The sequence below is a fragment of the Aplysia californica genome, unplaced genomic scaffold (assembly GCF_000002075.1).
Source record: "Aplysia californica isolate F4 #8 unplaced genomic scaffold, AplCal3.0 scaffold00229, whole genome shotgun sequence".
NCBI lineage: Eukaryota > Metazoa > Mollusca > Gastropoda > Aplysiida > Aplysiidae > Aplysia > Aplysia californica.
In genome coordinates, this window is record NW_004797499.1 from 237,103 (window position 1) to 249,830 (window position 12,728).

The 12,728-nt window shown below is 37.1% G+C and overlaps 1 protein-coding gene across 3 annotated transcripts in view; it reads right to left on the reverse strand.

Annotated features, from left to right (window-relative positions):
• Positions 1-1,728: 1,728 nt before the first annotated feature.
• LOC101862585 (vesicle-fusing ATPase) overlaps positions 1,729-12,728 on the reverse strand; it is a 40,332-nt gene continuing 29,332 nt past the window's right edge. For all 3 annotated transcript variants that reach the window (XM_005099893.3, XM_005099892.3, XM_035970170.1), the window contains 7 exons: positions 10,782-10,938; positions 9,823-9,956; positions 8,004-8,070; positions 7,201-7,280; positions 6,267-6,463; positions 4,428-4,479; positions 1,729-4,060 (listed from right to left, as the gene is read on the reverse strand). In XM_005099893.3, the coding sequence (XP_005099950.1) occupies positions 3,992-4,060; positions 4,428-4,479; positions 6,267-6,463; positions 7,201-7,280; positions 8,004-8,070; positions 9,823-9,956; positions 10,782-10,938 (756 nt within the window). In that variant the 3' untranslated portion in view covers positions 1,729-3,991. The remainder of the gene's footprint in view (positions 4,061-4,427; positions 4,480-6,266; positions 6,464-7,200; positions 7,281-8,003; positions 8,071-9,822; positions 9,957-10,781; positions 10,939-12,728) is intronic.

Here is a 12,728-nt window from a genome sequence, read left to right on the forward strand (position 1 = left end):
CTACTTACTACATCCTTGCGATCCGTCACCCGCTGGCTGCGCCAGTGAAGAGACAGACGGCGAGGATTGTTTATACTCGTCGCACCGCTTGTGGTGGTGTCTGCTCGGAGCAAACAAAACCTTTGCACCAAAGTTATTTTTGTCACTGTAGAGAAATTAGTCATCGTTCTTCCCACACAGGAAGAAAGGTGCATGAAACTGCTCTTCGCAGCACCAATTTGGTGCAAGCTAAAAATTTGATCCAAGTTTCCGCAAGCCTATCTACAACACTAGTAGAGTCAACGGTGACTCCATGAAGAATGGGTATCGAAGCTGTTGTCTCCCTGTATTGTGTATCAAGTCCTGGTGATGCACGAAGTAATTAGATATCTATAAATCTTCTCAGATTGTGAGCATCGTGAGTTGTTAATATTGTTTCATTTTATTGCAGCTTTAATGCGGTTTCATCTAGAAATAGTAGTAAATAAAAATCGATAGATGTAGATTTCGGGATATCCCGAGGATTCTAATTGACTTTCTCTAGAAATCTTAATAGTAGCTCCTAAGCCCTATTGCCCATTTGCCCCCTTTCCAGTTATGCACCACCTTGTCTGCAACCCACACACAACCCACGCGACGCCACTGAGTGTGGGTTGGTTCTAATCGGTGTTTCTGTCTGTCTGCAAATATTGTGAGCTGCGGTATCCTTCTGAGCCAGGGCTGCCGCCCCCCCCCCCACCCCCTCGCTCTCTCTTGCTTTCTTCTCCTCTCTCTTTCTCCCCCACCCTGTCTTTCTCTCCAACCCATCTCCTCTCTCTTTCTCTTTCTCTCACACACACACTCTCTCTCTATCCCTTTCATCTCTCCATCACCAACCTCTCCCACTTTCTGCCGTTTCTTCACCTTTTCTACGTTCTCTCTCCAACCTTCGGCTACTCCGTTTCCCCCTCTGCGTCCTTCCCTTTGAGGCAGAGTTTTAAACATCATTCTGTATGTCATGTCCAAGTTTCTTAGCCTTGGATTGTCTTTTCTTTTTTGAAAGAGGGGGGGGGGGGGGGGGCTTTGTTTTTTAGTATGTTATCTACTTCAACTTAATCAAAAGGGTTCGTTTTCATTTCATACGGATTAACTCCTTTTCTGAGCATGCTTGACCAACATGACTGGCGAGGAGTTAAAATTCAAACCAATTATTAGTCTTGTCTAAAGAATGAAACCAGTCTAAAAAAACCTGTGCAATAGGACCCGTCAACTTCTTTCTGTGAAGCTTTCAGCGAAATTATTTATGGCTTTAGGGCCTCGAAAATACACAATTTGATTGCATCTTTAGAATTTTGGGAAGGCTACGACAATGATGATAACAATAATACATTATCTCTAAACTGCGCCTATGGGTCATCGTGCCATTCTAAAGACACCCAGGTGATCCTCGGGTACTTTTTGATGATGCTCTCAGTTGCTTCGGGATCATTAAGTTATAAGCTTGAGCCAACCCCTTAATTATGCTATGCCAGCTGCTCATGACTCAGATAATTTCATGAATTCCTGATATAGGAAGGCTATCAAGAAGAGCCATAGCAATCTCTATAACTTCAAGCAGTCTGCCTTTATGAAAAAACGCAAATAAAAAACTAAAAAAAACTAAGACAAGACAACCACTTTTCTCCTGGACAATGCATGACAGTCTTGGACAACTTCGGCTGTGTGTAAAAATTCTAATCTAACATCAAAAGTAAACAAAATACTCACACAAAGGAAGTAGGCAACAGCTTTATTCAAGCAAACCTATGTATATCATACACAATTCTTCTTCTCATCTTTCTTAATTAAACGAAGCAGTAATTTCTTGCATTCTCCATAAATTATCACACAGTTAAAACAACAATAGTATTTTCATCCTGTTCCTTGCTTGCTGTTGAAATGTGCCTCCCTTTCATTTCTCAACTGAGCCTGTAAAGTAGTGAGCAGGTCAGCTTCTCAAAGACACAACAACAAGAAATTTGTCTAGACATGATTATGAAACACATAAATTAATCATAAGAAAACACCTAAATCTATATTAAAACACATAAATCTATAAAACAAAACTATTAAAACACTTGAATCTATACAGCTTTCTTGTAAGTATATTTCTGTGATGGCACTTGAAGTCCACCAAGACCATTTAAATTTAATGTTAGTACCTTCCCCATCTCAGCGGGACCCAGAGGTAGAAAACCTGAAGCTGTAGAAATAACTGTGATGAACTTCACCAGAGGGCAAAATGCAAAAGGATAGGTTTCATTCAAAACAGCATATAATTTGGGCTTTTTGGTCTCACTAGGAACATTTTACATCTCAGACAGGTGCTCCAGGTAAAAACTAGGTGTTCTGGCTTTGAGTTTTAGGAGATATATACATATTAATCATGCAAGGTTCTTGCACTTAATTTTAGATAAAAACCAAAACAAAATTTTGAAACTTGAAATGACTCAGGGCAAACGACAATAAAATAATATTTATCACAAAGAGGTGAAGACAACATCATTCAAATATAAATAAACAAGGGCAAAATACTGAGACTAAAAGATGATTTGAACAATTCAATGTCTTAAAAAGCTAATCAAGATACAGAGTTCAAGAACTTAGGATGAGACAAATAACAACAGTAATGATCATCAGACTGCTGCATTGTGCCGGAATGTAGATTATGCCAACACATGTGGTTTTACAGCACAGAGTAGGAATTGTCAACTGATATTCTTTGACGTTTTAATTTTACAGACAGTATTACATTGATTAGTGTGGTATGAATAGCAAATGTGAAAAAATCAGTTTTTAAAGAACATAAATCTTACAAAAGACCAAAAAACACACAAAGTTTTAGAAAGAAACTTATAACATGATAGAGTAAAGAATGTACTGAAAATCAAAGGGCATTCGCAAATGCCTAGACATTCGTTTGATCCCTAGAAGGGTAGTGAAGCATGAAGGTTGAAATGGTACATTTTGGAACGTGTGAGGTAAACTGTATCATAACTACAATCATAGCGCATTCTAACAACCACAGCTTGTGTAGAGGAAGGAATTAAACGATCTAGGTAGCAAGGAACAGGCCAAAGTTCTAAAATCAGAAAACAGGTATAAACCAACATTCAGAGTGCTAGCGATTGCTAAATCTAGACTAATGTAGCACACAAATGTTACTAGTGCTACAGTTCTCATAAAAAGACAGAGGAATGCACGATGCCCACGTACATATTATAAATGAGACATTGTAAATATAGAACTAACTGCACATTCTATCACAACTGTCATTATTTCAGTACTTTTCAAACCATGCAGCACACATATCCAGATGCATTCTTAAACTTCTTCCAATCTGGGAGCCCATATATGGAGTTCATACAAATAAGAAGAAATATGAATAAAAGCACACTCGCGCATCACAAACACACTCACATTAACACACACACACACAAACACACATCTATAACCTATATACAACCCGGGTTCATAAATTCAAAGATTACCCAACTAGAAAATCCTCATCATCTCTAAACTTTGTGCATTCAAAGGGCCATCAACCCATGTACTTTTTTCTTCTCTGTTAAGCTGCGCAACTCCCCAGTTATCTCAACAATCACAATTTTAAAAAAAAACACATGAAAGTGCTATGCATAGTATCAATTATTTCAAATGCCAATGAACCAAAGTGTCATATATTGCACAAATGCTTTTGCAGAAAATGTCTAATTTCATTCCATCCAGAAATGTATATGACAATAGAAAATTCGGCTGAAATCATAACGTGACAATTTAGCTTTATCAAATCAACTGCTGAAAATGACAAAGCTTGCATTTTTTAATTGACTGCTACAGATGACAAAGCTTGCATTTTTTAAGTGACTGCTAAAAATGACACAGCTTGCCTTTTACTCAATCAATCTTGCTAAATTAAGTGTCTCAAAATATTTAATCAATCATTTAATCTAAGAATAATTGTCTATACAAAGCCATCCTGCTGCACACCGCCTTAAAACTCTATGGCACCAAGGTCTTCCAACAGACAGACAAGCTTCTCTCCACGCTCACCACTGTCCATCTGGGAAAGTGAAAAAGCAGTATGAGCTAAATGGCTGACAAAAGATAAAGTAAGATGTGATAAGGTTAGGTAAGGTAAAGTAAGGTAAGATAAGGTAAGGTAGGGTAAGAGGATACTTTATAGTCCTGGTCCACTTATACGACACAAACCACAATAAAAATTGTTCAAGACCACCAAAAGTTGTTAAGGAGAAACACGGTTGTCACAGACATGTGGACGTCTTGGCCAGTGTCATTATATAATTTTTTTAAAAGCAGCATTTGTACTATCAGTATGGTTTTTTAAAATTATTTTAATCGGGTATATTAATAAATCAATATGTATATATATATTATTTTCTTTAAAGCTTAAAAAGCGAAAGTCTCACCTGTCTTGACATTTCAATAGTTGTGAGAAGAGTTTTGATGCCAATGAAGAGCCTGAAGAGTAAAAATGCACAAAAGTCAACAATCACCCCAAAACAAAAATAAAAACAAAAAAGCCCACCTCAAATCTTACTTTACTCATCCATTGTAAAACATTTCAAATTTCCACAATCATCTCACCAACACTGTTTAGTCATTATCAGTGTAATAAGTATCCATCAACATCATTTAGACTATTTAGTGTGAGGGTTGCGACGACCCTGCCTATCGGGTCTAGCCTGGTCTGTGTGGGGTATTGCACTCCAACATAAAGGAAGAACCGCTTAACTCATTTGCTACGTATTATTTTCGGCTTGTGGACGAATTTTTTGTGGGAGGGTGAAATGAGATGGTGACTAGAGCGCAGTTCACAGGTCTTTGGGGCCACAATTCAAATAAATATCAACATATTATGTACCGAAATTTTCAATATGGTTTGTAGAATACATATGTAATGTTTATTTGAATATTTTTAAACTTTGGTTCCTGTAAGAAGCGATTATGCAACACAATTTTGCTTGGATGCGGATTAAATTTGAAAATAAAAAATCAATAATTTTTGGTGAAACTCAAAATATAAGTTTGCACCTTGTCAAATGATACATCAAAATAACCATAAATGAACAAAGAACTGGAAAATATTGAAAAATTTGCAGTTATTTACATACATTCCATAAAATTTGTACATTTGGATCATAACATCAGATATTGAAAAAAAAAAAATTTTTAATCTTGAAAAAAGGACAAGATGCATTCACAAACAGAAAAAATCACTTATATCTTATATGGAATTATTCAGAATTGAATTTGGAATAAATCTATATATGTCTTCAGTGGTATTTTTTTGTGAAGTTTCACATAAAAATTGTGATTTTCAGGAGAAAAAATATTTTGACACTTTCTATCTAGACCTAAACCTAGATCTGAAAAAAAATATTCATTTCTCAACAACAGAGCACTGGCAATTTTAGTCCAATAGTATGAATATTCTAAAAAAGATGCCTACATTTCTTAAGTGTGCAAAAAAAATTAAAAAATTTTGTTGTGTAAAAGTACTAAGATTGGTGTCTGGGCTATAATTTGGGCATTGCGATAAAACAAAGTCGCATAAACTTTGAAATCGCGTTTCAAAACGAAAGCTAAACTTCCGATTTTTTGTGGATACGCTTGACCTGGAAGTCAACGTTATATCATAACCTTTATTTTAACATGGATATGTGGATTGGAATAAAATCTAAGCTAGAATTATAGGTCGGTTCTCGAGCCGTCGGGGGCGGCTTGCCGTAGCGAAGTCACTTTCGCCACTCCACTGCCCATGGCTCGGCGTAGCGAATGAGTTAATAAAATACCTTCCCCACGTGAGAATGGAACCCTTGTCCTCTGTGTGAAAGGACAGTAGTGAAACCATTACGTCAGTCATAATTTCTTAAAAAGTATATGTGCAAGGGCATAATTATAGTACCGGTATAGCCTGTAAAGATAGCAAGTGTGCTTATTAATTTCAATTAAAAAACATGGTTAATTTACAAGTTATCAATAAAGAAAGATAAATATATTTATTATAAAAATTAACATTTTTAAAGGCTTCTTTATATGTGAAGCCTATCTGTATTTTGTTAATCTCATGACAAAGCATGAGTTTTACAACTAAAACTGTTGCGTACAAAATTTATTGATGAAAATTATGAAACATTCAATTGTAGACATAACATAAATAGCTTTGAAAGAAAATATGCTGCTGGGAAAGGGCAAAAAAATACCCTTAAGTCTTTTTTTAAAAAGCCACACCAAATTTCTTTTACCTTTTGTTGGAAGTCTTTTTCTTAATCAAATCAAGTTCAGCATCAGTGAAGGCGTCTGTAGAATCCAGAACATGGATAAGCTGCTCGCTTGTAGACACAGCACTAACGTGTGCTATGCTTTTGAACAGTGGAAGCATGTCAAAATCTTGTAGAACGTCTTTACGAGAAGTAGTGCCAATGATAAGCAACTTGTGGCCCTGTTGAAAAATGTTTGATCATCGCTTGAATTTGCATTAGATTCTGACAAAAATGGTCTTTACTGTACAGTCAAGACAAAAACAAAATACAAATACTGTTATTTATACAATGCTACACATTATAAGAACAACAAAAAAGCAACAATTTCTAATTCAGCTTGGAGACATGATCATAAAGCAATTGACAAGAAAAAATTCTGAAGTATTAATTACAGTCAATCCTGCTCAACAGACAATCTGTCAAAGACAATCACATGTACAAATGAAGACTTCCTACTTCTCCCTTGCAGTTTTATATATTATAGTGACACTGTATAACAGGATCACCTGTGTAAGATGACCACTTTTCTCCTTTACAATGAGTGGCTGTCTTGGACAGGTCTGACAGTATTTGTTTTGAAACTGGCCTCTGATAATCTAAATTCTAAAAAAAAAACAACAAGAAAGCTCCCACTTATTCAGTACAGCTTGAGACGAGACCTATTAAGCTTCTTTCTTTTGTTTTTAAAAATTTAATATACATGTTTTACATCCCTATTGAAACAATTTAGCTAATTTAGGACTTATGTTCATGGTTCACAAAGTCTCTAGGAGAAAGTTATAGAACACAGTCAACACAAAAAAAGGAAAAGGAAAAGAAAATCATCAGTTGCATGGAACCACAAAATGACCAACTTTGCGTCAAGAAGAGTGATACATTTGACACACACAAAAAACGGAGGACAAACTGAACTGACCTTTGGAGGAAGTTTCTTAAGTAGAACCAGTAGCGCTTGCAGCACTAAGTTTGAAAACCGAGGACCAACATTGACATAATCTGAGGAAGGCACAGGAAGAATCATTAGAGTTTGTCACAAACACATATCACAGCAGCACTTCAGCAGATCAGAATTCTATATAATTTAAAATTGTCCCAGATAGCCACCCATTGTCCAAGAGAAAAGTGGTTGTCATAGACAGATGGATGTCTTGAACAGTGACATTATGATATTTTTTTTTAATGGAATGGAGGAAGTGTGAAGTGGTCATTTACACAGGTGACTGTCTTCAACAAATAGCTGCTGGGACAGGCTCGATAGTATATCACAGCAACATTTCAACAGATCAGGACCACTTTTCCATACAATCAAAATTGATTCAGTATCTGACTCTTATCAACAGGGTGTGATTTTATTGTCTCATTGTAACACTAAGAGAAACCTTAGTCTCTGTCAAGGCTTACAGATCAAAGGCTCTGTGGATATACCCCACAAGAGAATCAGCAGGAGAGTGCTGAGCAAAAAGAGAGGCAAGAGGAAATCTAGGAGGAGCAGGTCAGCCAGGAGGAGAAGACACAGGAGCAGCAAGATGAGGAACAGGAGTAGGAAGAGGAGAAGATACAAAAGTAGGAGGACAGCCAACTAACTTTAATGCTACATGAAAATCCTCAGCTTAATTTTTATTTTACCGTGACTTGATAAATATACAACCAGAAAAGACCACAGGAAAATTCATTCACAGCAACAGAGGATCAGTATATAACATTAAGTCAATGACTCACCAAGTAACCTCTCAATGTCATCCATGACAATGCAACTGATGGGTGACTTGTAAGCATCATCGAAAATCTGTCAATAGTTATAAAAAATAGTTTTAGAACAACTATAACTATTATGTTGAAGACTAATTGTGATGAAATAAAACACCAACTCTATTTTCATTGCATGACTGCCAAATTCCGTCTAAATAAAACAAAATGATTATTCTAAGCACTCTTCCATGGACTCAGACTCTCATAAAATGAACGCATTTGGAAAGACTTTGTTTAACCCTTAACTCTTTTTATCCGGGCTACAAGTATACTTGTAACGAGGACCAGTCCGGGCTACGAGTATACTCGGAACAGCGATACGGTCACGTCAAAGAAGCTAGTTCTGCTTGTAATTACCAAAATACACAAATACGGCGATGCTAGCTCTGTCTGAAAATTTTAATTTTCCAATGAACAGTACTGAACAGTGGTTACTTTGTTTTTGATGGGTGTAGAAGCTTGAAAGATGTCTTGAAAACGCACATTCACGACCGACGAAGTACTTTTTGAAGTGGAGCTGGGTTGTGAGGGGGAATGATACTAATTTGATGAAAGTAACTCTGAAATAAGGGCCGTAAATTCCGTTGTGGATGATTAGAAACAGGACTTAGACTCATCTAATAGTGACTCAGATCATGGTGAAGGGGTTAGTATTGGAATTCGTGCTCAATTTGTAGGTCTAGATCTAGATCTATTAAATCCAATGGGTCGTCGTGGGCGCGGCAATCAGGGTCAAGTTCGAGGGTGGAATACACCTCAAAATCTACATTATGCAATTGGTGTAATTCCTAACCACATACATTTACAAAAACTACATTCAATTTCTAACATAACTGCCAAATTTCCTTAAAACCTTAGAGTAAATGTAAGAAATATAGCACTTTGAACTATACGCACTGACTTCCGACTCATACGGCGCGGCGGCCCCAGGACTGGTACAGAGTCCGTGGGGGTACAGCTAGGATAAAAAGAGTTAAAACCCTATACTGCTGGTAACCGCTGACGCCGTATTTTCCTATACTGCTGGTCATCTTTATCATTCAATTCCCGGGGCTAGAAACAGGGGATGTAACTCCAGATGACTCTGTCGCAAGCAGAAAGTACCGATAATGTCATGAGAGCAGTTTTACACCGAAAGTTAGGAAATTTTGTGAATTTGAAAGAAAAATTAGTGGCTTTTCGTTGCCAGGCCCTTCAGGTCACAAAATTTTTGACATTTTTGATCCCGAACCAAACTCCAATGATGATCTCCCAGTTGGATATATCGACAAATAAGGCCACTGAAGACAATTGCAATGTTTCACATAACATCAAGTTTGATTTTGACTAAAGTCGAAGTGGCAGGGGACCACCACTAGAGCTACCAGAGGCTAGATATACACTGAGTCTAATGATGCTTTGACTGAAGTGGAGTCAGGGATCACACACAAGACTTTATTCATAGAGTTGGTCCTAAAAACCAGTGTTTTAAGCTTTCCCCTTTTGTCCAGACTGTATACATTCATATATAAATAACATTTTCAAACTTCAGTAAAATCTAACAACAATTAAAAGACACAGTATATAAAACAATGAACCAACCTTATTTTTTCTACCATCTTAATTCTAATTCAGGATTATCCTGGAGGAGGAGGAGGAGGAGGAGGAGATTGCATTTATAGAGAGAAATAAGAGATAAGATAAGGCTTAATTCAGTGCTCATGACATGACTTATAGGTAAATAAAAACCATCTTGCATTTTTCTCAAGCAAACAGCAGGTCTTTTGGATACATGGATATATATATATACCTTCTTGATTTCTTGACACTTCGCAGGCTCTGTGTAGCCGATCATGTTCTCTGGTGTGCACAGCTTGGTGAAGGGTAAATCTGAGCGCTGGGCGATCTTGGCTGCAAGAGCCGTCTTGCCAGCCCCTGGGGGACCTGTTATAAAACAAAGAAGTTGTAGTTCATCTGAGTATTTCATAATACAGGGATGGAAACTGATTAGTCCAAAATTTACTGAACCTTATTGCAGGCAATACAGATTTAGAAAAATGCACTTATTCAAATGTGGATTAGTACACATAGTAGAATGACTCACCATTAAAAGGACACTTACGCTTACAGAAAATGATGGAACAAATCAAAATTACAGATTTTCGTAAATATACGGAAAATTTCCATCCCCGATAATATACACTGCCATGGCAACGACCAAAGTTAAGTTGTTTAAACCATGTAGACTAAGATTTCAAAAAATGTATTTCTCTTTATTTAATAGCCAAATATTTAGTTTCAGTTTTAGTAAGAATTTTACAGCACTAGCAACAAAAAACAGATCATTTAAGTGCTGAAGATTAGAGGTGTTACTGGAGAGTATCACACAAAGAAAAATCAGAAAGAAACAGATAAGATATTTGATAGGAAAAATGGAGTTAACCACACCAGAGCGCCTACCCAAGCACCTTCACTTCAGTCAAACAGTTGGAAGAATATTCGACACACACTAAACAACAAGGCTAAAGGTGAAAAAGAGAGATATGTGGTCAGCCTTTTCAGTTGCTCATCCTTAAGTACTGTACACTTTAGTAAGCAATAAACACTTTTGTCTGTTCAACAATTCTGACACACTAAAAAACTTATAATCATTCAGCATAGGAACCAAACAATGAATACATAACTAGAAAGTACATTTTGCACATTCACACTTTTTGATTCCATGAGCAGTTCAATAACACAAATAGGTCAATCAAAGTGACCAGTTACCTTCGAGGAGCATTGTAATGAGTGATGTCTGGTCGCTTGTCTTGATCTGTGAGATCACCATATCTCCATCTTGAAGCACTCGACTCACAGACTCGCCCCAGGTCAGAATACCAGAGCTTAAATACTTGTCCAGCTCCTGCTTGCTGCTGCCAAAGGCCTGGTGGAGGGTTAAATAAGGTGGAAAATGGCAGAATGAATAAATGATAACAATCAAACAGACATAGTATTTGCTATAAAATACACCTTATTAACCCTATCCTTACGCCCTGGGGTCATTTTGTACCCCCAGGGTTGTATTCTTCACATTTTAGAATACTTCTAGAGTGAAGATCTCTTTGAAACTTTCAGTATTTCTCAAAAAATCATTTTTACAGACAGCAATGCAAAACGTACGGATCAGATTAAAGAGTAAATTTCCTCTTTGGAAAGTGGTGGCACAGAGTTCCCCATGTTATTTGGATATGATATTAAAACATGACGTACGGATAGGGTTAAATGTTTAAGTGAACAATATTTCAAAGATGAAATTCAAAGGCTATGTTTTATTCTAGCAATTCTATAAGGTGAGTAGAAAGATTGACTATTAGAGGGAGTTTTTTAAAGAAGATTCGAAAATCTTAAAGTACTTTTCACATCGTCTGCAGCTTTTAATTAAATCAACGGTTTAGAGAACAGCTCCACCATATGCCATTTTGAAAAGTGAAGTATAGCAGAGTGTTTCACTAAGCAGTTGAAATGACCCCCCCCCCCCTCCCCACCCAAATCTTCAATAGCAGTAGGCAGTTTGTTGACATCAGCCAAAATAATCAGCAATATATTTCAAGCAGAAAAATTATTTAGGGCAGCTTTTTCTATACCATACTCACTTCAGACGGTTCACACAACAGTTGCGTGACGTCCGCCGTGACAGTTCCCACAAGCCCAGCGTGATCAACTTTGGAATTTTTTTTTTCTCTACAAATGACGCACGGATCGCGTGACCCACCTCGTGCCCTTGTTTGGCCAGGCCTGAGCTACTTAGACTTAGTTTCGTATCTCTGGGGCCGGTAGTTTTTAAGTTATTGAAGGTGAAGGACAGTAACCCCAACTGGGGTTGAACTGACCGGAAATCGCGGTATGTTTTTTCCTATACAGCTGATAGCAATCCGGTAGTCGCGCCGTAGTAACGGTCGAAGAAGTCGCATGAACAAGAATCACATAATTTCGCTGTTTTCAATACTTCTGTATGTTTTACTAGTTCTAGTGTCTCAGAGTGTGATGTGTCTGATAGTTAGGACCCTGGAGATGTACCCAAACACGGCCTGAGTCGTAGTTTTAGGGCTACATCTAGCACTAATACTGCTGTTGTTGTTCGCGCAACGAAATCACAACGTTGTGCCGTACATCTGTCTCATGTAATTCAGTGTATGGGTCTGAATCAACGCACAGCCCAGCTTTTCTATTTTCACCAAACACTCAGTCATGCATACAAATTAAAACAGAACACTTTGAAATTTTCTTTTTGTTGTTGTTGTGAACTTCATTCTACCTGTGACGTCTCTGGAAACTCTTCAGAAAATCAAATTCATGCCAATTTTTTAAAAATCATTCAAATTAAAGTATTAGACTTTGACAACTTCAGTTTTTTAAAAATTAGATTAAGCTAGAATGTTACTTTACTGTGTCAAAAAATAATTGCAATATGGTAATTCTGAAAGTTGTGGTGGTTTATTGAAATACTCCCAAAAATGCCAGTCTTCAACGCTTGTGACTGGTGAAAGGACCAAGTAGTAAGTGAGTTAAATAAGACCAAAATTTGCCATTTTTTAAAAATGCACACAAAGCAAAAGACTTAGAGAATAATTGGATTTGTATATTAGTTCATGTTGCAAGCTGCATCTGAATGTGGGGAGGGAGGGAGAGAGAGAGAGAGAGAGAGAGAGAGAGAGAGGAGAGAGAGAGAGAGAG